This window comes from Athene noctua, chromosome 1, assembly GCF_965140245.1.
Source record: "Athene noctua chromosome 1, bAthNoc1.hap1.1, whole genome shotgun sequence".
Lineage (NCBI taxonomy): Eukaryota > Metazoa > Chordata > Aves > Strigiformes > Strigidae > Athene > Athene noctua.
The window spans coordinates 257,576,211-257,602,538 of NC_134037.1; the positions used below are offsets into that span (position 1 = coordinate 257,576,211).

Below are 26,328 nucleotides of genomic sequence, written 5' to 3' on the forward strand. Positions count from 1 at the left end.
ATGTTCCCAGTTTGTGCTGACTACACATAGACTTAAATGCATCTCAGTATAAACAGAAGATCCACTGAGAATACTGCCATGACAACTCAAAGAAAAAAGAACTACAAAAGGCAGTATTTATGGCCACAAAAGTGATCAGATCGCTACCACTTTTATACTTGCAATGGCTGAACAAGCTAATAACTGCCCCAGAAGCAAGTGCAGTATATCATGACTGTTACATATAGTACATCTACACGTGGTACATTACAGAAAAAGCGTGTTGTAGTCAAATCAAACTGCCACAAACTACTATTGGCCCCCCGTACCTTTCTGTGGAGTTTCACTTCTTTAAAATCATTAAAGATTTAAATAATAGTGATTAAGAATTATAATAATAATCACAGCAACCTATAAATGTTTTCAAAATCGTTGAAAATCCTATAGGCTGGGTTTTTCAGAATTGCCCGGTGATGAATGTGTTCAGTGGATGCCTAGCTATATAAGCGAGTGTTTCCAAAAATTAAACTCCTTGAAAGTATGAAGATGTGGCACCCTCTTCTTCCATCACTTCCTAACCTCCTCCCCAAATTGTGAAGTGACTACGTCTCTAGCCAGTTGTTACTGGTTATTCACCTCCAGACAAGTTCTACCCATAACCAATCCCCTGATAATGCTATTCTGCTCTGAACATGCAGTGCTAAAAAGCAGTTCCTGAAAAATTAAATCAATGGGCGCTGAAGATATACAGTTGTCAATAACCGAATGAATATCAATACTGCAAAAGTTTTCACGTAGCTCATATACAAATGCATACACATTAGCAGGATGAATAGCCAGAAAAAAATATTAATAAGCTGTAGTGGAAGCTGGATTTCAATCACGTTTTATGAGTTCTCATGATAAACAGTTTGGATTTACTTCCACATGTGTTTTTTTCTGCATGTTAGGAAGAAGTGCAGAGGAATGTACCATAATCTCTCCAAGTCTGAAATTAGGAGCTCTGTGCCAAGTTCTGATAAGTCAGAGATGTACATGTCTAACAAGGAAAACTGATGATGCTCAAACTGCTTAGATCTTTTATTTCTAAATAACTTGATATCCTAGGAATTTTTAAAAAATATCTTTGCTTTGCCAACCATTAGAAAACGTGACTTGAATATCTGTCCTGCTTTGGTTTGTGCATAGATGCTTAAAACTTTATTATTTACCTATATATGTATTAAAATATTACATGTATTGAAACATGAATGTATAAAGGTCTTGTACAATATAAATATGCATACTCAGTGTTACCCTTTTTCTATTTTTAGATACACAATTTAAAACTGGAAAAGAACAGCTAGCTAAGAAAACTGCTGCACAGCGCCACAGCCACATTCATGGAAGACGTGTATTTCAGTACTACATAGTGTAAGCTTTAATAAATGTGGTTGGTTGGCTGGTTTGGTTTGTTTGTTTGCTTGAAACTATATCTTACTAACGTTATGCAAAAAAGTTGTGTTTGAGAAATAACCCGTTGGAAAATAAAACAACAGAGGTGTATCTTTTCTACAGGCCTAAAGCATGTGACTCTAAATTTATGCTTGAGCAAGCTGATGCTGTACAAAGGCCAAAGACCATTGAGAACATGGTAGCAAATGAGAAAGTATCAGTCCCAGAGAGAATGTGAGATCAGGGCACTGATTTTTTTACTGTCTTCTTACTGAATACCTAGATACGAATTTCTGGTTCTTCTTGCAAAGTATTTGCCCATTTGAGTCTATCTGCCTGACTGCAGTCTCACAGAGCTAAATTCAGTTACAACTGACCTGTGACAAGTGACTTCTATACTCATGACTGCAGGATGGACAGATTTCCGGAGAACCCAGATGTGTCTGCTGAGCAGAAAATGAGAACAGAAAGGGAAAGAGAACAAGGTGTCCCCCAAACTCTCCACTTCCTAAATGAAACATTATTTTGTCTGAGTTCTTGGAGGTAGCAAAGAGCTTGATACAAGTTTCTGCACTTAGCACAAGGAGGCCCCCAAGCACCACTGCGTTGTCAAAACCAAGTGCAGACACCAGGTTGCCCATTAAGTGTGAGTACCTTTGAAAGAGGTAGCTGCCTGCTATCTTCTGGGACATGTCCCTTGTCACGTGCTTCTCCTCTCAGCCTTGTGCTGGTGCTAGAAGCTGTGCTAGTGGACATCAAGCTGGGCCAAGAAATAGGTCTCTGAAACACCTTTTAGTTTCTGGTTTAACTTTCTGGCATATCAGTTCTCTGAGCTCAGTACACAACTGTACAAAGCACTACAATGAAGGAAGCAAAGCGTAGGGCCAGGACCCCACTCCTCTGGCTCCCACTCCTAAGTGGAACACAGCTGCATTTCTCCTTCGCAAAGCTGTCAAATTTACGTATCTCACAAAATAGACCCTACAGAATGAAAAAAGAAAAAAGTAAAAGCAGAGATTAGGCCTTACTCACATTTTCAATAAATATTTAATGTGCTCAGCTATCAGGTGAGTGATGACTGTGACCTAAAAATTGGACAAACCAGAACACAGATAAATAGCAAAAGTTTCTGTGATTGTGAATGCAACAAATACCAGTTCAATATGAGGAAGTGTTTATCAGAATATAAATGAAAAATAAATGTAAACAATGTGTCTTAAAAGCCTCTGTTTAACCGTTTTCCTACCTGAGTGTGGCATAGCTGCTCTACAATGTGTGTAACTAGAAGCATTCTGCTCTCATTTGAAATGCATCATGAAAATAATTTGTCCGATGTTCTGTTTGACCAGTTATATGAGCAATTTCAGCTGCTGAAGTAACCTGCTTCTTGTACAAATACTTAATCAGAAATGTAAAACTCCACATTAAAAGTATAACATATCTAAAACAAAACCAGATGTTACTTTGCTAAATTGGATTTTGTACTGCATTCATAGCTGGCTCCTGTGACTTAAAAGAAAGCTTACACCAGAATTGGAATTTACAGAAAAGATTATTTTGTTTGTTTTTCTGATGTTCATTTTAGATATTACAGAACTTGTATTTTGAATACATAAAGAAGTCCTTTTTGATCCCTGTATTTCTAACTCTCAAAATAATGTTTGATTTTTTGAAATTAGGCGGCCACTGAGCCAATTCATCTGATTAATTGCAGTAATTTATAAAAAAAAATAGTTATATAATAAGGTAAATTAATATATGTTATTTAATTTAGAAACTCTATTGTAACAATCTATGCCTTATTTCAAAGCAAACACAGTTCTTAAAACCAAAGTAATTTAATCCATAATTCTTTTTTGGCTTTTTTGGCTCTATTTTTATTATCCTTCATCCAAAAGCCACATGCAGACATGAGGAAACAGAGAGCTAATTTGGCAAACTCTGTAAATCCTGTCACTACTACAACAACCAGAAACTCCCTTTAGGTTTGTTTTTTTTGTAGGGAACTCTGACATTTTCACAGTTGATTAAAATACCCCAGAATAGTAGAGATAGCCATTTCCAAAACAGAAATCAATTTTCAGGTTGTGTCTTCAAGTCATGCCAAAATAGCTGAGACAAATTCTATCTCAGTCTTAGCCATTGCTCAGCATCCAGCTGTCATGCATCATCCTTCACTTATTTTGTTTTGATTAGACCAAAACCATCCTGTTGCATTGCTGTAAAGTTTTTGCATCTTTGAATGCCTAATTTAAATGTAGTGGAACACTAGACAGAGAGCACAACCAGGGTTATCAAATCTTATTCCTATCATCTTAAGCAACCCCTTTTTTTCCCTTTAGTGCAGAGAGCATCCAGCCTATCAATCCTGTTGACATGCCACAAAATAGTTTTAGCAGCCTGTAACCTCACGAGTCAATATAAGAGACAGAAAGACTAAAATCCTATAGTGTGTCTTCTGCCATCAGAGTAATACAGGACAGATCAAAGACCTCCCTGTGTTGTAAATTCCTGTGATGGTAAGGAGCTTGTTAGGTGAAAATGCCTTGATATTTCTAGGAATGGATTACATGGCGGACTCTAGAAAAAGTGAAGAGGGGAGGAAAAAAAAGGGTATGAATCCCTTTGGACGCTGCCAGTCCGGTCCTAGGGAAATGCCCTTCTGTTCTCAAATATGATGAACAGTTTATCCATGGGTAAACAAACATGCCAAATATTAGAGAAATTTATCAATAGCAGGAGGACTATCAGAGCACTTGTGCAGTTTTTGCCAATTACCAATGCTGCAAACAATTCCCTTCCAAATTCTACAATTCCCTTCCCATGCTTCCTTTCATCCCCCCTGAAAATCCCAGAAGCCAAATTATATGTCAAGGGGAGAAAATGTTCTTGGCTTCTTGAATCATCTAGGAGGAGAAACTTTGAAACATGGGATTAATTAAATGCAAATCTAAATATGGTGCAACAAATCATGCAAATTAAGCATTAACATATTTATGACTGAAAAATCAGCAGGAGCCAAAATGTGTGTAGATAAGCTATAAATCATGACAATCATTGGTTTGTACAGTACATAGCATATATTTATCCTTTTCAGTATTTAAATGAAAATATATAGAACATTCTTGCACACAAATACTTACATGATCTGTGTAACCATGCCTATTTCTAAATTGTCTTTGCTGCCACTTAAAATTATGTATTATTAAAAATATTAATGCTGATGAAAGACCAGATACATTAATAGAAGGAGGCAGAATATTATACAACAAAAAAAAAAGAATATCCACTTTTCTTTTACTCCCCATGGCCTTTGCAAAGCAACGCTGCATTATCAATCCAGGCAGAGGTGGCTGAAGGACCCCTTGAGACACAGCGGAAAATCTGGAATGAATGACACATCTCCATGTTCCCGAATCTACAGAGCACAAAGCCTCATGCCTAGTGCTGGGGTTTTCTTTTTTTTTTCTCCCCCCAAGTCTCTATGTTATAGAGAAAGTCCAAATGTGTCTCCATATGTTTAGTTTATGGTCTTTTCATGACATAATGTTCATCTTTCAAATCAGAATCACGTGAACAGCCATTACATTACAGAAATCATATTTCTGAACAAATATTAATGAACATTTCATGTTACTTCTGACGAGGAATGTTCTCTACGCTGCTAATGAGATTGCTGACCTCAACGCAGTGGACTCAAAGGCTAATCTTTGACCTCCTTTTTATGCCAAGTATAACCTTAAATGCTATGAATTCAGTATTAACAATGCTCTCTTGGTTTTGGTAGAAGAAATAGGTTAAACATTAATATAAAAGCATGTTTTCTAAAGCAGCTGTCCTGAGAGAGTGTCAGATATGAATGTCACTGAGGATGCTGTAGACTTCTCAAAGTCCTATGGCAGTCAGTGAGACTGCATATAGGAATTGGTAGAAGAATATTACTCATCATGCAAAAGAACATGCTAACAGATTTTGTGTTTCCTCTTTGAAACATTGTCAGCAATCTATGCAGCTGTCACTTAAAAGATGTACAAATTAGTTTACTTCTATAAATGCAGCACAATGATCCATCCAAGACAAGATGCTGAATTAAGATACATCTTCCTAAAACTTAGGAGTTGATAAGAGCATACCAGTCTGAGAATGGGATGTGAAACTCTTGATCCATTAGAAATTGCCCAGTTACTTCTCTCTGTTTTATTATTCTTAACAGTGTCAGAGTTACGTCAAATCTTGACACTTGACTTAAGGACATCTATCTCTTAATAGTCTTGAAGATTAGGAAAGGAAAAAAGTTTAAAAGCCAAATTAAAAGCATTATTTGGCTCTCCTTTAACTGCTATTTTACCAGCACTTGAACATACTAAATTAGAGTGAAAAGATTTCCCTCAGCTAACTAAAATACCTCTATGTACCTCCATTGCCGGGAGTGACTTGACAGAAGAATGGCCAGTTAGATGTGGGAATCTTTGAACCTGAAAGGAATAATCTAAGCTTTCAAAAACACAACCGATGACAAATTATTTCTTTATACTGTTAGGAGAGCCAGTACCTCTTGCAATAGACCTTCTGCTTCAGTACTGTAGCAGAATGCCTTGAGGCAGCTCTCAGCACATCTCACCATTGAAAAAGCTCGCAAATGATATACTGAAACTTCAGCACTAGCGCCAGAGGCCTTCAAAGACAAAAGACGATTCTCAGCTGGTACTTCAAAATTTGGCTACTCACTACCTTTTTTAAGTCATGCCACATCTACAAACTAGGGTTTAGCTTACAAGCCTCTCTACCATGTAACAAAACAGCTCAGTGATGCTATTTTTTAAAAAACACTTTTTTCTGATATTGCTGGGGAAAAAAAAAACAACCAACCAAAACAGTTATCAGAGTTGACATTGACAGGAAACTATTTTAAAATATGTGAAGATTTACACTTCCATGTAAGTTTTCAAAACACAACACATGTATGAATTTTTGCAGATGACACATCCAGGATACTATCTCATATGAGATGTTTTTTCTTGAGAACATTTCAAAATAGAAGAGGCCAAAATTTATAGCAAAGAGAGTTAGCTGAATTAAAGTGGAGTCTAATACTGTGTTCTGAACGGGGAAATAGCCACTTCTACTTCTTCCTTCCCCTTTAACAGAAGAATATTAAGCACTAGGAATCTGAAAACATGCAGTTACACACATATTGGGGAAGTGTTTAGAGGAAGCCCTCTTTCATATAGACAGCACAAATTAAAATTTATACCTTGTACTTCTTGAAACAAGCATGGCAGCTCAATCTCTGTAATTTTCTCTTCAACCTTTAATCAGGCTAATACAGACTCATATCCCTCCATCCCTTCTGCACAGAGTAACTGTTCATCGCACACCTTCACCTACATGTTACCATATACATCTAATCTGCTTAACTGGTAGATGATGTGTGCCAGCAGTCTATATGTACCAACAGGGAAAGTACCTCCAATGTTACAAACTACAGCCAGCATTAAAATGACCCATAGAAAATGTCAGGTCACCTCCTTGCCTCTGCACCCTCCACTTCCAAAACTTATCTCAGATCTCCCACAGTTAGGGTAACACCAACCTTAGATGTGAAAACGGAGAGAATCACACAGATTATATGACTCCGTGATGCTAACAGTGATAGAGATAGCTGGTGCATTGCAAAGAAGCAAGAAAAAATTCCAGGCAACATGGACATATAAAACTCGCCTATTAACTCACTTTTCTTCTTTTATTTTTTTTTTCCTTCTTCTTTTTCTTTTAGATAAAGGAAACGGAACTGTAAATGAGTTTGTCAAAAAGGACTGGAAAAAAAAATTAGGTCTTTGAAACAAATTTTCATCTATACTTGATTTCAAGTCACTTTCAAAATTAAGAGGTTTTTTTTTGTAATTTAATTTCTATTTGGATATATAGAAAGTATGTTTCTACCCACAACTCAACATGAAACCGAGAAAACACAAACATGCAACCTAGCAAAGCAGAATTTCCAAGGCAATTGAAATATTAATACCAGAACACCATTCTTCGACCTGACATACTAAAGAAGAAACTGGTAAAGAAAATCAACATTTTTATCAGGATCAGGATGTCAAAGTGTACATTAGTCACAGCTGTCTAGTACTCACTCTAGGAATTAAGGACCTGTGCACTAAATTTGGTACTATAGTACTAATCAAGAAGCAGTTTTTCCAAGGTGGTGTATCTTTCCTATGCTTGAAGAAGGCAACCATCCCAAAGATGTCAAGCAGAAGAAAAATCTGCTCAGAACCTTACAGAAAAAATCCCTCCACCTTTGAAGTTGTCATTAGCTTATTTATTATTATATTTACAGGTAAGATGGAAATTTCAAATAAATTTTTCTGTTTTCTAGGCTAGCAAATATAGCTGTTTCACTACTGCTCCTTATTTTGACAAGAAAGATGACAATTTTCCCAGTCAATATAGACCTCAGAAAACATCACTGACTTCAACTTGTATCGTCAAAGTAAGGGCAATTATTAAAGGCAGCTATATAATGTTTTCCTATATTGCATCTATGCAATGTAATTGATAAAATATTGTCTAAGTGTATGTACATACAATACATGTACACACATAAACATATATATACACACTCTTTCCTTTCTTCCCATAGCTTACACAATACCTACTTCGCACAGAGAAAAAAAAAAAAAAATATTATTATTTGAAACAAACTATCTCATAACTCTGTGACATAAAATGCACCAAGTATTTGCCAAAATAAGGACATCAGTCCATACCTAGGCAAGAACATGAGTTTGACTGATGGCAGATCGATTCATTATTGGCAGAACCCAAGAAAGGGACTTTCCTAAACAGAGTAAGGTAGTTGGCATTAAGAACGTACAGTAAAGAAAGTTTATGGTGCAGAGTTCAAAATTAGGTATCAGGAAGTACATACGCCTGGACAATTTCTCATTATCTAAACACAAGTGGATGTGATTACAAAGGATTGAAAATACTGAAGTAACTTTACAATGCACCTATAACCTAAATACTGAAGTAGTCTTAGAAATGGCCTTTAATTTTTTCTTTTTTAATTTATTAAAATGGCTTCTTTATTTTCTAAATTCTGTATCTTTGAAAACCAAGGAACTCTTTCCTTTACAGGGTTTTTTTTTTCCTTCAAGCTTTTTCCAAAATCAGTCTTCAGAGCCCAAGAAAATGTTTAGAGCTTTCCATAATTAAAATTAGAAGAAAGTCTTGTTCTATGTTTTATATATTATTTTAACATTTGCTTTATTTTAGCATAAATAGTTATACGTGCTTTATATATGACAGAAAATGTATAACATATACTGTAGTCACATGCAACATTTTGGTTACTTCACTCTAAAATAGATCACAAACTTAGTTTTTTCACTTCATAATAGATTTGAGTAAAAAATGAAGCTTTTCATATACAGCAATCACTTTTAGTCAACAGAGCATCACTTTTTTAGACCGTAAGAAAAGATAAAGTACAGCTACACTATCTGACAATCCTTTGCTTTATTGCTTTTCTGTTCAGTGAAAATATATTAAAACCATTTCCACCAAAGAATTGATCTAATCTCTAGAGAGGGTGCGCATGTTCAGTGTAGGTTAAGGCTAGTTAAACTCTAGTGTATACTATTTCGGTAAGTAAACATACATCTCAAAAATCTATTTCAACATTGAGTTCTACTTTTTCGGTGTGAAATTATGACAAAAGGATTTGATGTTGACACAATGTAAAGCTTTTGAATGAGCTTGAAGTTTTTTAAGGCAGAAATGAAAACATACATCAGTGGAAGAAGTGCTAATGCTTTTTAATATTAACCATCATATGAATGTCACTATGATTTCTATTTCACAGTGCTGGTTTATCTGGTGTGTAATCATTCTCAGTCTAATGGCTTACAGGTATCTGTACAGCTCCTAGACCCTGTTTGGCTTATATTTTAAAATACACTGCCTTGCCATAAAATAAAGATCTATAGATTTGCTAAAGCTAAAGAGCTATTTCATATTTATTAAAGATTTCAATATATTTGAAGTTCAAAAAAGGAAAAAAGGTCACACTCTCTCTTATTAATACATCTAAAATACACCTTCCATGTTCTCTGTTTAAAATATCCTTATTAATTTCATGCAATAGTTGAAAACAAACTCTTTACAGAAGCAGGCAAAATCCATCACATGAGGGGATAAACGCATCCTTTCTCCACACAACACATTGGAATACAAAGTCTGTAGAACCTGGAGATAGGAACCAAAACATTTTAACAAGAAAACCCTTCCAAGAGGACCCCACAATTTCCACAGGCCACGGAGAATCAATATTCAAACAACAGACATCACCAACGACAGCTCACCCTTGCATATAATTTTTCCAGAAGGCACCACTAAACACAAATCAAGACACAGCACGAAAAGTTGCCGACACCACCAAACCTCACTTTCTTCCCTTGGAGCATCCTTTAAGTCGCTTGGAGAGCAAAGAATTGGCTCACCTGCACCAGGGGGGACCAGCCGTGGGCACAGGCGCACTCTGACCACCACTCCCCCGGGCTGCCCTGGGGCTTGGCTGGGGATTTGCGGGGGCTCTTCCGCACAGTGTCCCACAGAGGGACAACCTTGCCCCTGCTCTGGCTGGCTCCCCCGGGTCCCCAGGAGGGAAGCGCCTGAGCGCTATACGGGAGCCCCGGCGGATGCTGGTGCCAGGGACAGGCGCAGTGGGCATCCCTGGCTAGGGGGGGCACGCTCCTGCCGGCGGCCGAGCCCTCGGGCCCCCTGCCGAGGCTGTGCTGCTTGGGAAGGTGTGCGTGCATGGCACATCCAGTTTGCATGAGAGTGCTTCTCCTCGCAGACGTGCGGTCCTTTGCCGGGGCCTCTCCAGCCCCCTTGGCAGCAGCTGGCGGCGGGGCACGGCGGGAGCGGGCGAGCGGAGCGCCTGCCCGGCAGCTCCGTGTCAATAGCGGACTCCACTCGCGCAGCGGCTTGACAGCATCCCCGCTGCAGGCAGAAGCAATCAATGCTCTGCCTGCATCCCTTTCTGGATGACAGACCACGGGAGACAAAAAAAAAAAAAAAAAAAAATCCAAACCAAACAAAAAGCACTCTTGCAATTTTCAGGAAGATTTAGTCCTTTTTTTTTTTTTTTTTTTTTCCTAACTGACCCTGACACAACTTGCAGGCATCCTGCTGAAGCAGATTTATATGTACAAACTTCACAGGCAAAGTGCTTTCTTGTGGAAATAGCATCTAGACAAACTACTGAAAAAGATACTCCTTTGCCAATAATCAAAACAGACGCTGGAGTATTTTTCTTCCCTGCATGCCTGAAAAGACCCTGTCAACAAAATTGCATCAGAAGATGCAAATGACAAGTTCAGGAAGAATGTTTTCTGCCCTAAAAGCTAAACCATAGCATAAACTTTGGTACATACTAATGTACATAAACATAACAGACACAGAGCAAGAGGCTGAATTTAAAAATAAAGCCACATAGAAAAGATCTATGCAACAAATTACCAGGTCTCCAGCAACTTATATATAGAAATGTAAATCTATTTATTTGTGCATAAGGTCTTCAAGATTATGACCGATGTATCATTTTCTCCTCTTTTTTTTTTTTTTTTTTTTTTTTACCCTTTATAAATTCTTTGGTGCTTGCCAGTAACCTTCTGTACAAAGTTTTCTGTAAATCCCCTTTTGGGTTTTTCTTACTAATACAATCTCTTTTCCATAAATTTTCCTGCAATCTTTATTTGCAAGTATTTTCTTTTCTTTCTTCTCATAGAAGTGACAGGGGTGTATAGTGTATAAAATCTAGGATGATTGTTTCAAGTATCTGGAGAGGTTCAAAGTTACACTCCAGTCTCAGGTGACCTAGCCTTTAGCTCCTGAAGACTCAATGGATCTTGGATCCCTAAATATCTACTGGGTTTTTTTTGAGATTTTCTTTTAAGCTAATCATGTCTCAGATACTTTTAACGATAGAACATAACCAATTGATTTTTAAAAAACAAACAACAGGACTGTGTGGCAGAATCCTTTGATGTCTATTGGTGTTCAACTAGGATTTAAGTACACAAAAATTAAACGGAATTCATAAGTGATATGCATAGTTTTACCATTCCAAAGACTAAAGCAAATTTACTTTTAAAGATTTCAGACAAAGAGACAACTCTGACTACCTCCAAATGCACTTCCAAATGAGATAAATGAATTTTTACAAATGCTTTGTTACAGTAAGACTTGATTCATATTTAATTCCTCCTAAATTACTACCCTAAAAATTCCTCTAAGCTTAGACATTGCTAAAATACATAATGATAAATTATGGCAACACTAACAGAGAGAGAAAATATTTTGACAACGTTGTAATTCAAATTCTCACATGTGAAACTAATATCAGTTTTAACTGTATTTTCATTCAAGGTGCTTGTCCCAAACTATACTACGATCATGTTACAATGCAAAGCTTATTCACAACTTTGCTGGAAAGCCAAAATCATACACCTGGCTGTGTTCTCTCACATAACAAGTGCCCAAGTGCAAGAACCTTCACAGCTTTGCATACAGTTAAGGTCACTTCATGTTTGAAGAACAAATATTAATGCACTTCTGAATTGGGTGTAGATACGGAAGCCTGCACTTAAAAATCTGAACTATGGGAGTCTACAAGGTAAACATTTTACATGTAAACTGTAAAGATACATAAGACTGAAACCATGTTTTTGCAATTTTACTCAAGCATAAGGAGTGAAGGTGTGCAAGCTGTCCAGAAATCTGCTTTCCTCTAGTGATCAAGGGTACACTGAGCACCTAAACACTTGTCTACCAGAAGATAATCCAAATCATTACTGCATAATTTCCATCAGGACCACCTCTATGTAAGGAACATATATAGATTACCATTAACTGATGCTATAAATCATACATAAAATAATAACGTATTTACATATCATAAAAATAAAGACTCACTCCAGAATACAGTGATGCTATTGCAGCTTCCTCAGATGCCAGTCAGAATCTGAAAAACCCAGTTTAAATATGTCTTTCAAAGCTATGTGGAGAAATCTGGATAATTGTAGAAGTCAAAAAAAGTTCACATATAAATTTTAAACAAGCTACCCAAAAAAAGCTATTTAAAAAAAATAACCAGGGTGAGCAACAGCTACAACATAGCTGGGGAGTGGAAAGAATCTACACATTGTGTGACCAGACACACATCTACACTGGTAATACTGGGTAAAGCCACCTGTACCAGAGCACTAAAATGTCTATCACAAGCTCCCATGGTCCTATATTTGAAAGCAGTAGGTGACCTTTTAGCAACCTTACTACACCCCAGCCAGAACAATGCAGAACTGCAAAGGCATCCTCTTGACTGTAACGCTTATTCATACACTGTTAAAACACTATATTTGAAATAGCCTCTTATCAGAACGAGGAAAAGGTTTTTTTCAAAAGAATTTGACACCACTGAACTTACTCTGAACTTACCCAACACTTCCATGCTATTTCAAACTTAGAAAATACATAAATAAAATAATTCCTATTAATAAGTGATTTCACTGTCCACATTTTTTTTTTGAAGTTTATCACTGCATCTGTGAGACAGAAATACTTGAATATGGGATATATAAGTGCCACTAATTGCTAGACAACACGGTAAGATGGATTCAGAAGATAATGCAATTTCGTCAGCTGTAATTGAACCATTGTATTAGACAGGATGGCACGCACGTCTGGATGAACTTGGATTAACACATGGCTCAAATCCACATGCCCAACTATCATCCTAATTTGATAATAATGGGTGCACAAAGAAAAACTGAATATTGTACAGTACACTGTGTGAACTGTGTTTGACCCGATACTGTTGTGGAAAAATCTCACTAATTTTCTTTTTAAAATATTAAGTAGGCATGACAAAATGGAGCAAATAGATTCAGCTGATATTCTACCAGCACAAATAACTGTAACTGGATTACAGTAATGTTGGACATACACCAAAAATAAATGCTGAGAAGAGTTTGCTTCGGGCAAAAATGTGCATATGGGAAACAAAAAGTGCATATGGGAAACAAAAATTATTAATAGAGTTCTGAAAGGGAAGCTAGAAGCATGGGCGAAGATGATTTAGATGTAGTAACAGATTTTTCCCTCCAACCAAGAATGCAATATTATGTAACCATAAAAAAAATACAGAATAAAAGATGGAGTGGCCCAGCTTATTTAAGGGTCTTTAAATTTCTGCAAATATTTTTCTAGAAAGAAAAATAATGAGAACAATTATTAACATGATAGCAAGGCTCCCAAAATAAATCAAATGCAATTTCCTTGCAACTATTTTTTTGTTGTTGTTTGTTTGGTGACAAGCAATTACGCTTGTATAGAAATAATAGTCTTAGTGGTGACATAGGCTAGAAGGAATCACTCTGATTAGTCCAAGATTAGGCCAGGAGCCAACTGATCCGGCACAACTCATTGTGGTCACAGGGTATCTAGGAAATCTTGGGCAAATCACTTGATTTCTGTGACTATCATATATGCAAAATGAAAAAACCTCTTCATTTAATGAAACGAGAACATAAGGGGTGGGGAAGGACATATCTGAAATAAAACAGCTCAGCTTCTATTTCAGAGCTGCCTAATCCTTCCTTCCTCCATGTGTGCAAGACAAAAGAGGCACACAGGACTACAACACACAAAAAAAAAAACCAAACCAAAAACAAAACAAAACAAACAAACAAAAAAACCCCACAAACTCAAAAAACAGTAAAAGAGAAAAAATATAATAAAAGGTGGTCATTTCAAAATTTCACTGTAAATCTGTCAATGGTCTTTAAGATTTTGTTTACTTAAAAAAGTTGTACAATCCCCACATCCTCTAAACAAAAGGATAAATCTCAAGCTTTGAAGTTTTCTACAAAAATATCAGCACAGCACTATCTGAGACACAGCTCCCTGCACAATATATCTGCCTGTATGATCAAGGACATATTCTTTTGATTTTTATGAGAGGGTAGAAAAGCTTAAGGAGTTACAAATGCAAACATATCCATTCTCAAGTGCTAGCTGCATGTCCTAAGGTTAACATAAGGACAATAATTTAGAAATCAAGATACAACGAAAAAGAAAAATGACAAGGGTTTGGAAGGGAACTATATCAACAGAAGAAAACAACCCTCAGCTGGGAATATTGTCAAAGTCAATCATATCAAAGCTGGTGGAGAACAGAGCAGCAGGTTTACCCATTTCACATCCAAGCGAATCAAAGAATCATAAAATTGCAGTGGAAAGACTGAAATACAAGATCTTTTCCATGCCACGACTGAAACATCATTTACAGGACCTATAATCTTCTTGCAGAGGTGTGTAATAGTTTGTCAAGTTCTCTCCTCTGGAGAATTCTGCGCACTTTATTTTAGTACTTTAGTTCACCTTAAACTAGATTCATAAAAAGCCACTAAGCAAAACAACTCTGAATTACAAACAGAACTGCTTAGAAGAGATGGCTTAAATGCAGAGGGTAGAAAGGACAGCAAGAGTTGTTGCAACTGTCATTTTCACTACACGGGAAATACTGACGTATCTCTTCCACATGCTGTTGAGGACAAAGAGGGCTGGGTTCAAGACTTCCCCAAAATACTTAAATATAACCTTGAACCTCCTCCACTCACTAGCAGAGACACATAAGTCCTTTGCTTGAGTAACTTTGGCCAGGTAGTTTGTGACAAGCACTGCTGAGACCAAGAGCTTTAACCCCTTTAATAACCGTTCAGTTTACAGAGCCCAATATTAGCACACGGGTAAATTTAAGACGGCTTTTTTAAAATCTGATTCTGGATTTCCAATTTTTTAGGAACTACGTTTCAGAACTTTGGTATCAGTCTAATACGCCAATGCTTTTTTGTACATACTAAAGAAGGATATAAAGAGATGTTCATGGCATATAGTTACTTAAAATTCATATCCCCATGTTCAGTTGCATGAAGATATTCAGTACCTTAAACTATTCGTATTTGTCTTTCTATTAAATTAGGAATAAACCAGCACGTTATTTTCTATGGGTGATTTTTGATTTTGAAAGAGAAATTCAACTACCTTGGGTCTCCCTTCAGGTAATAACCTAAACAGTAAATTAAACCATAAATATGCAGTAGATATCCCTAGAATAAATTAATCGGGTTATTTATTACAGAGTCATATTGCATAAAGATATATGCACTGCATGCACCACATAAAGAAGACAACATAACCAAGCTAGAATTTTTGTAGTATATATTTATTCCAATGCTGGCAATCCCCATAGCCAATAATGCCAATTAGCCAACTCAGGCAGACTTTTTTAGGTGTAGTGCTTATTACAGCATTCTCTTTCCAACCGATTTGCTTCTCATTAAAGATATTTTGAAAGAACTTCGCTCAAGTTTATTAGCAGACAGTAAGAAATCATTTCTGCCCTGTGAAGCTATTTGTGTTACGTTCATAATACACAACACCTTTAAAGAGTTTGGCACAGCCTTCTTATAGGCCAGTTGTAAGTTTTCACTGCAGGTGTATGGAAAGTGGAGAGGTGTGATCACATAGCACAGCCGAAAAAGACAAGGTTTATAGCATACATTACTGAGAATTCAAGTTACCAAGCTCCTTCTTCAGCCTTTGGAAAATAACGACTTCTTTTATGTAACTAACATAACTTTCAGAACAAAAGCAAAGCCTTTTGATTGGAACTCAGCTGATTAAATATTAGAAGAGTAACAAAAATCTGTGTTGTTTCTCTACAGATTTGAACCAGTCGATACCTGGCCACCCCTGAGATTTCATTTCAGTTGAAATCAACATCTAAAAAGACTTCACAAACAGAAGTAGCCTAGTGTGTTTCCATGAAGGAATTACATACATGTCCATGTGCTGTGTATTTATATGACAAGGATGGTACATGAATTAAGAAAGGAAGGTACAGAAATAAGATGAATCCTTGATGGCTTTATATTGAAAAGAATTTTACCCATAAGCACAGTCCCTCTAGACATAAGAGGCTTGTATGAGTTTTGGATATTTTTTTTCTTAGTATGTCTTCATTACTTCAAAGAGAAAAAACAATCTATCGGCATTACTTGGAGCACCTATAACATTACACCATATCTGCATCATGTGACCTCAAGGGCCTGGACGAATTGCTCTTTGCTTTGATACAACTCAAAGTTATTGCACTCAATGCAGGACTGACGGGGTAAAATTCCAGAGTCTGTGTTATACTGTAGGTCAAACCACATAATCATAGTAGTCTTGCTAGCACTGTACATATGAATGAAACCAAGCCAATGGCTAAGACAAAAAGTAGTTTCTCTGTATTAGTGGATATAAAGGTAGTCTGCTATTCATAGCTACTTTAGGATTCCACTTGGTTTTAGGAAGAGAAAACAAAACTGTATATGCTTCCCAGAATGACAATTTGGAGATAGATCTCTGGGATACAGCAGGTGGGGGACCAGCCCTGTGCCTGAGCCATCTACAGGTGTGTTCCTTAAAGCAAGAGGAAACATGGTGATACAGGAGAGCGCTTTTCTTCCTTTAAATTGTGAGGATTATTTTTATTTTTATAAAAACCTCCAGGAAAGTAAGCTCTTTGTAACAAAACACATGACGTCTCTTGGAACCACTTTCTATCTTTGGAAAACAATCTGCTCTATATAACAGGTTCACATGGAAAGCACACTAGCTTGTGAAGGAAATAGAGATGGCATATATTGTCAAGTAGGAAATTACATTGTGATAATTCAAACAAGTCTGGCCTGTTTCTCCTTTTGGTAGAAATCACTGACATTTTGTTTTTCTAATGTGTGATGGTAAACAGGATTGGAAAAATAAAGGCTAGAAGAAATGAGCAGCCTGAAACTGAAGCCACAACAAACCTATGATTTCACAGAACTGCAGGCTACAGTCCTAAAGGAGACATCAGAACAAATCAAAGACGAGTTGAGGAGTCATACACTGGAAAGTAGGTAATGATGTGTATTGCAAGGTTTTTGTTTTGCTTTGCATCATTTATTGAAACAAATTCCAACATTTGGCTAGAAGAGTTGCTCTTCAGTAAAATAGCTCTTGATGTGAGAAACATTTGCCTAATTTCAAATTCCATCTCCTTGTTTTCGTCAATTTATTTCTATTCTCAAATTTTTAATCAAATCATTCTTTATCCCTCTCAGTAATCATTACTTTCGAATTAAAAGATCACTTTCCAGGTTTCTTACGTGTTAAGCAATCATAAATCTAGAACAGACCTTCTGTTCATCTTCTACAGTTTACTGTAATTTTCTTCAGACATATTTTTCTGAACTTTGTAAAAAAATTTTAAAAATACAATTACATTGCATGGATAAATTTTCCTTCTGCACACACTCAGTTACTCTTCCAAGGGTTTAGAAGTCTTGACCAAGCCTTCCATTTAGAATAGCTATGTTGACACTTCCTTTATGAGAATGCATTATATTTTCAATCATTTTAGGCAGTGTAAAGGCAGACTTTCTCATCTGTAATTCTCTGAATCATCTTTAAGAGGGCTTTAAACTAAAGTTGCTGGGGCAGGGGAACCCCAATCCATCCCACTCTTGCCAGCTTGATGCCCGTGCCAGCAATAGATGCCCAGTACCTGGAGAGGGATCACAGGCCAGCAAGAGAGCACCTGAAGAACAGCACAAAGGAATTCCAGCCAGTAAGTCAACTTCATCGAAGGCCCAATTTAAATGCCTCTATGCAAATACACATAGCATGGGGAATAAACAAGAGGAGTTAAAGACATGCACATACTTGCAGGGCTACCATCTAATTGGCATCATGGAGACATGCTGGGATGGCCCTTAAGACTGTAGTGTAGGAAAGGAAGGAGATGGGGTCTTTAGGAAGGACAGGCAGGGGAGACAAGGAGGGTGTGTCCTGTCATCCTCTATTTCAGTGACCAGCTGGAGTGCATGGAGCTCCACCTGGGGATAGATGAGGAGATGACCGAGAGTTTATGGGTCAGGACTAAAGGGAAGGAGGGGCAGAAAATGTTACAGTGGGGGTCTGCTACAGGCCACTGGACCAGGAAGATGGAGTGGATAGACATATAGGAGCAGGTTCATGTTCATAAGCCCTGATCTTCATGGGGACTTCAACCACCCTGATATCTGTTGGAGGGACAACACTGCAGTACATAAGCAATCTAGGAGGTTCCTGGAATGCATTGATAACTTCCTTCTCCAAGTGATAGAGGACCCACAAGGAAAGGTGTTACGCTGAACCTTGTTCTCACCAACAAGGAGGGGCTGATGGGGAGTGTGAAGCTCAAGGGCAGCCTTGGCTGCAGTGACCATGAAATGGTGGAGTTCAAGATATTTAGTGCAGCAAAGAAGGCTCACAGCAAGCTCTCTACCCTGGACTTCAGGAGAGCAGATGTTGGCCTCTTCAGGAATCTGCTTGGCAGAGTAGCATGGGATAGAGCCCTGGAGGGAAGAGAGGACCAAGAAAGCCGGTTGGTATTCAAGGATCACCTCCTCCAAGCTCAGCAGTGATGCAACCCAGCAAAGAGGAAGTCAAGTGAGACTGTTAGGAGACCTGCAGGGATGAAAAAGGAGCTCCTGGACAAGCTCAAACATAAAAAGCAAGCCTACAGATGACGGAAGCATGGACAGGTAGCCTGGGAGGAATATAAAGAAATGGTCCAAATAGTCAGGGATCAGGTTAAGAAGGCCAAAGCCCTGATAGATTTGAATCTGGTGAGGGACTGCAGGAGAAGATCAGGTTCAAGACAATCTAAGGAACCTGAAGGTACACAAGCACGTGGGACCTGATGAGATGTATCTGCAGGTCCTGAGGGAACCTGGGGGATGAAGTGACTAAGCCACTGTCCATCATATTTGAGAAGCTTTGGCAGTCTGCTGAAGTTTGCATGGCTGGAAAAGGGGGAACATAACCTCAATTTTTAAAAAGGGATATAAAGAAGACCCAGTGAAATATAGGCCAGTCAGTCTCACCTCAGTGCCTGGCAAGATTATGGAGCAGATCCTCCTGGGAACTATGCTGGGGCACATGGAAAATAAGGAGGTGATTGGTGACAGCCAGCATGGCTTCAGTAAGGGCAAATCATGCCTGACAAATCTGGTGCCTTCTACAATGGGATTACAGTGCTGGTAAGAAAGGGAAGAGCAACTGACGCCATCTACCTGGACTTGTGCAAAGCATATGGCACTGTCCCGCATGACATCCTCGTCTCTAAATTGGAGAGACATGGTTTGACAGATGGGCCACTCAGTGGGTAAGGAATTGGCTGAATGGTCACACTCATAGAGTTGTGGTCAGCAGCTCGGTATCCAAGTGGAGACCAGCGAGGAGTGGTGGTGTTCCTCAGGGGTCAGTAATGGCACCAGCGCTGTTTAACATATTTATTTGCCACATGGTCAGTGGGATTGAGTGCACCTTCAGCAAATTTGTTGATGACACCGAGCTGTGTGGTGCAGTTGGCACACTGGAGGGAAGAGATGTGCCATCCAGAGGGACCTGGACAGGCGCAAACCTCATGAAATTCAACAAGGCCAAGTGCAAGGTGCTGCACAGGGTCTGAGGCAATCCCAAGCACAAATATAGTCCAGGCAAAGAGTGGATTGAGAGCAGCCCTGCAGAGAAGGACCTGGGGCTACTAGTGAGTGGAAAACTGTGAGCCATCAATGTGTGAGCACAGAAAGCCAACTGCATCCTGGGCTTCATGAAGAGAAGTGTGGCCAGCAGGTCAAGGGAAGGGATTCTCCTCTATTCCACCCTTGTGAGACGCCCCTGCAGTGCTGTGTCCATCTCTGGGGCCCCCAGCAGAAGAAGGACATGGACCTCATCAAACGGGTCCAGAGGAGGTGACAAAGATGAATGGGGGGCTAGAGAACCTCCCCTGTGAGGACAGGCTGAGAGATTTGGGGTTGTTCAGCCTGGAGAAGAGAAGGCTCCGGGGAGACCTTAGAGCGGCCTCCCAGTACTTAAAGGGGGCTACAAGAAAGGTGGGGAGGGACTCTTGATCAGGGAGTGTAGGGATAGGAGGAGGGGTATTGGTTTTAAAATGAAAGAGGGTAGCTTTAGATTAGATATAAGGAAGAAATTCTCCCTGTGAGGGGGGGTGAGGCCCTGGCACAGGTTGCCCAGAGAAGCTGTGGCTGCCCCCTTCCTGGAAGGGTTCAAGGCCAGGTTGGACGGGGCTTTGGGCAACCTGGGCTAGTGGAAGGTGTCCCTGCCCATGGCAGGGGGGTTGGGGCTGGATGATGTCCCTTCCCACCCAAACCATTCTATGATTCTATGATTTAAAACCTATTCTAAGAAATTTGAATTTTTCATCTTCCATTCTTGTATTTTCAAAAGCATCTTAAGTGGTAGGATACCCATTGTTTTAGCATTTTGATAATTTTAATTTTCTGTTCCTTCCTGGGCTAAACCCACATGTTCCCAGCAGTATGCAACTATTAATTTAATCAAATTCCTCTTTTATGGCACTTTGATTTTAGACAGTTTCCCCGACTTCTTCCCTGAAGAGAAAAAACAAAACTTCCAACATTTCTGTACAGTGGAAAATGAAGCAAACAGGTAATTATATTTTAAAAACAATGTTATCTTTTTCAGTGGCCCTTTTTTTTGTGTTTTGCTCATCTGTTAACTCCTTCCAGTGATGCTTTGCAAAGCTATCTGCTTCTGATTGCCTTAAAGAATACCAATTTTTTTCTCCATTAGAACCTTTAGCAGGCATTAACACACTTATATTCAAACTATCAGAGTTTATGGACTTCTACATATTTCTTGCTTAGAAATAATACTAATTTACTGTAATAAAACTTAAGAGTTAAAAAGTTCCTAAAAAACTAGCTTCTTGACTTGCGTTAATTTTAATTTTTGAACTTTAATATGTTTGTGATTTTTTTCACCCACTTTTACAAGGATATGACATTTAACGCATTATGATCTCTACGTCACATCTAGGTTCTATGCCATGGTCAGGAATAATCAAGAGAGACTTCAATTTTCTGATTATTTTACATCACTTGTTGTGTCTAAAAACACAACCTCTTTATCATTCAATTAACAGTATGGTTTTAATACCATAATATGCTATAGAATTCCTTACCCCATTTTGATACAGGCTGAATACTTTGTGATGAGATTTCTTTCACTAACCTTTCATTATATCATTCCTATGCAGATTACAGCAATATCCCATGGATTTTTCTTCTTTCTACTAAGTTTCTTAGAAGTATGATGCACTAATATCTTCATTTATATGAAGAATTCCAGTTTATCCATATAAATCATTTATATGTACATATTACTTGAAGTCCATGAACAGAATAAATTACTTGTTTCAAAGAAAGCCCAAAGAAAGATATGGAACTAAATACAGAAACAATGAAATGCAGATGAAAATAAATGTTCCTCTAAAACACATTGTTAACTCATTGTCTGTAGATAAAACAAAAACTGTATTTATAGTCTTGGTAGAAGCTATGGTTATAATTGTTTTATAATGTATATATAATTATAGTCTAGGACATGAAAATAAATAAATAAATATTAACTGCATAGACCTAAGAAAAAAACCAAAAACAATGCTATTGGCAAATAACTCTGGAAGAGTGGACTACGCTTTTCCTAAATTTCTGTCTTTCTACTATGAAGCACAGAGCAATAGTCTTTGTTAAACAGCAAATCTGAAATTATACAAAGAAAACTTCACGCAAGTATGAAAGTGTATTTTTAACTAGTTCAGAGCAAAACATGATGACACGTTCATCTACGATTTCAATCAAACATAATTTTGTTCCCTCATGACTAATGACTGATTAGTGAATTGCTTTTATGCCAAAATAACTGTTTCTAAATACGTTCTTAAATAGATATGATTGCAAAAAATTACAACAGGAAAAAGGGAGCATGTATCAACAACAGTGTTCCAGATTTCTTTCAGCCCATGTATATATTGACTGTGAAGGCAATACAGAAAGTTTTAGAGGAAGAGTTCAATGAAAATTTGTCATTGGGAAGAAAAAAGAAATAATTATTTGAAATCTCTAATATTTAGTACTTCTCAGAAAATATTTTGGAATAGTGAATCTGAGCAGATAGAGTTATTTGCAAAGATACTTCACCAGCTCTGTTTTCTGTGTTATTTAAATACTCTAGGAAGAGAGCTACTGGAGTTCAGCCAAAGTTAAAATTGGAGATGGACATGAAGGGTAACAGGAAAGGTTTCTATAGGTACACCAGCAACACAAGGAAGACGAAGGAAAATGCGGGGACACAGCAACAAAGACATGGAAAAGCCGTTGTTGTGAAGTGAAGTTGCTTCCCCAGTGTTTATAGGCAAGGTCTGCTCTCTTGCCTCCCTAGTCCCTACAGTGGATTGCAGTGTAGTCCAGGGGTGGAAGTGCTACCTACGATACAGGAATACGAAAGCTAGAGACCACTTCAGTAAACTGGAACTACAGAAGTCCATGGAACTGGATGAGATGCATCCAAAAGTGCTCAGGAAACTTGCAAACGTTGTACTAAGAACTCTCTCCTCTTTGGAAGGCTGTGCTGTCAGGAGAAGTCCTGATAACTAAAGAAGACAAACATCACATCCATCTTCAAGAAGTTCAAGAGGAGGATCTGGGCAACTACAGGATGGTATTCCTAATGTCAGTCCATGGGAAGGTTATAGAGCAAATAAAAAAAAATGGAAGGAGTTGTTGATCCACTGATAGTCATGGCTGTCATTCATAGGGATGTTGACAGAATGGAGAAATACACTGACAGAAACTTGAAATCCAAGTGAAGTCTGACACCTTGAGAAGAATAGTTCCATACAACAGAACTGGCTGGGGACTGACTGGCTGGAAGCAGAATTGCAGAGAAGGATCTGGGGGTCCTGATGCACTAGTTGACCAAGATTCAGAAGTGTGCCCACACAGCAAAGAAAGTAAATCATATACCGGTCTTCATTAGCAGGAGTGTAGAAAGGATGTCAAGTGAAATAATTCTTCTACTGAATATTACAAAAGCACACCTGAAGTACTGTGTCTCTTTTGGGCTACTCAGTAAGAGAGATGAACAAACTGAAGTGAGTCCAATGAGAGTCATCAAGATGGTCAGGGGGCTGGAGCACATGATGTATATGGACAGGATGAGAAAGCTATTTTCAGGCCAGGAAAGGGGCTAAGGGGCAAATTGGGCTGACTCTCTTCTTAAATGGATGGTTACAGAGAAGCCAGACTCTCTTCAGAGCTGTGCAGCAAAAGGCAAGGGCCAATTAACACAAGCTGCAGCAAAGGAAATTTGATTAGATGTTACAAAAAAAACTCCATAAATGTGATCAAGCACAGGAACAGGTTGGCCAGAATAAGTGTTGCAAATGCTTCCTTTACTCAACAATGTCCCATAGGGTAGAGCATATCTTTTGATGTTTAACTGGTCAGTCTTCGGCATGTCTGCCTGAGGCATCAAGCTAGTATAAAACACATTAGAAAGTTACCTTAATGTAAATTAAGAAGATTGTTTGATAGAAGTGACAATTGTTTCATATTTCCAAAGACAACTAGTTGGCAAGAGTCAACTCAGCCTCGTTTACCTCATTCTTTCCTCCCAACTATTTTTTTTTAAATACTGATTGTAGATCTTGGCAGGTGAAGACAAACTATTTCAGTCTGGAAAATTCATACTGTGGGACTGCCAACAAGCTGAAAGAATGTGATAAAATTGAAGAAACAATAAAAAAAAAAATCCAAAATAAATGAGCCTCATATTAATTATCTTAGGACATTCAACAGAACAAAAGAGGACACTAGTTTGCATTAAATAGTAATAGTCTGTTCTCTTTTAGAAAAGAATAATATATTTTTCAACAAAATCTTTTGACAGCTGTTAGTAGATTGTCAGGGGATTAGATTTTCGAAGTTTGTTGATAAAGTATTTGTTTCACAGAGTGAAAGGTGTGTGAAAGTCTAATTGCATATCTTTTGTCTTCAAAATCCTTTGTGGAGTGCTTTGCAGGACAGTGTACCTATAAATATCAATCTGAAGACAGCAGTGTCAGGGCACTGAGGGTGCTGCGAGGCCTGACTGTCCCTGCCTGCCTCTCGCAGGGCCTCCCCGACCCTGGCCATGGCCCAGGACCCCATTTCAGCCCAGCCCGGGGCCATCAGTCCCAGCCCCAGGGACTGCCCTGTTGGATGTGGTGTCCAGCTCCGCCAAGCTCTGCTCTGCCCAGCCAGGGGCTCTGCTGAGCTGGGCCCACCATGGGCTGACATCCCAGCCTGGCCTAGGCCCAGTCCCATCCCCACGGAGGTGCCTGATGCCTGGGTTGGGGCTGCCCCCCGTTGTCCTGCTCCCCAGTTCGGGTGACTGGGCCTGGCTGTGACACCCTGACCCGCTGGTCCTGGGGAGCCCCCACAGCTCCTGCCCTCCAGCGAGCAGCTGTTCCACACAATGTCCTGACGACAGTTCTATTAATACAGGAGTTTTTTTGTTGTGTCCATGATTATGACCCACAAAGAAACGAGGAATGAAATGCACAAATACAGTCCCTGGAGAACCTGCTCCTGTGTGTTCTGTGGTATTTGAGGACATACATACATGGCTTTGTGTTACAAATTTTGTGTTACAAGTTGAAAGCAACCAGTGCAGATTTAGAAAATATTCAGAGATTTTTATCTCCTCACAGTCAATTTACAAAACTTTTACAGGCATAAAATCATTTACGTATAGCTGGAATTTTGGCAGCAAAATTCAAAACCCAATTATCTACATAAAATCATGCAAATAACTTCTCTATTGAAAGTCTTCTATGACCTTCACTCATCTTCATTATTTTTCTCTTCTAAGACATTTGAGATTCACTTTTCTCTGGACAGAAGGCTTTTGTAAATATCTGTAAGCAGTGTTTTGCCAATATATCTGTATTTGCCATCCAAAAGCAATCTACCCACCCAATTAAAACAGAGGTTCGTACTAAATCAATATTAGAAGTTAATATTTTGCTTTTAGTGAAATAAGCAGCCTTCTGCTTCAACTAACACAAAACACACACCATGACTCAGATTGTATTTGATTTACCTGTTCAAAAAAGGAAAGCAAAATAAAAGCTATATTTACAAAACTACTGGAAGTATGACCTCGTTTTCCACAACAGCCCATGTATCGAGACACACCCAAAACAACGTTGCCATGGGACCTAACAGAGTCTTGAACTTACTCTAGACATGACTCAACAGATTTATCTTGACCTAAAACCAAGTCTTTGACCTCTTCAGAGTATCTCCGTTCAGGATTCTGCTCAAGTTGTCCAGCAAAAACAGATGATCCCAGCCAACAGTGATGAGAGTCTGTGCTGGGACGCCTGTTCCCAAAGAGTAGTGGATAGAGCACAGCCAAAATAATATGATCTCACTATTAGTAGGAAAAGCCTGACAGTACAGCATGCCTTGCCTCATCTCAACCTAAGCTGTTTTTAGCTTGTTTAGCAGTGATAGCAATTGCCTAGTAATCAGGTACTTATTCCCTGAACTTGATCTAGCTTCATTTTGGCTGATAACATTTTCAGTATGGATTGAATTGTCTACAACCCTAAAGTAAAATGTGGCATGGAAGAGAGCAGATAAATGACGATATCAGAGCTCTCAGACTATAAATGCTAATCCTCAAAAAAATATAAATTTTAAAAAAATTCCTCAGACAAAGACTTAATGGTCCTGGTCACTTCTAAATTAATCCTGAACACACTTCACATTGATTGCCCCAAGCTCAAACACACAGCTTCCAGAATTTGACTCCTACCTTGATCACTTTGCTAAAAGGTAGCCTGAAAGTTGTTTCATGTTCTTCCTTTCTCTAAGGATCAAAGCACTGACAAATACT

General features: G+C 38.4%; 1 protein-coding gene across 24 annotated transcripts in view; it reads right to left on the reverse strand.

The window, feature by feature from the left end:
* DLG2 (discs large MAGUK scaffold protein 2) overlaps positions 1-26,328 on the reverse strand; it is a 1,037,827-nt gene that overhangs the window by 444,125 nt on the left and 567,374 nt on the right. For 5 of the 24 annotated variants that reach the window (XM_074917966.1, XM_074917958.1, XM_074917938.1 and 2 more), the window contains exon 1: positions 9,924-10,419. The exons of the other annotated variants lie outside the window; for them this stretch is intronic. In XM_074917966.1, coding sequence (XP_074774067.1) covers positions 9,924-10,259 — 336 coding nt within the window. In that variant the 5' untranslated portion in view covers positions 10,260-10,419. Of the gene's footprint in view, positions 1-9,923; positions 10,420-26,328 lie in introns of those variants that run through there. 24 annotated transcript variants of the gene reach the window in all.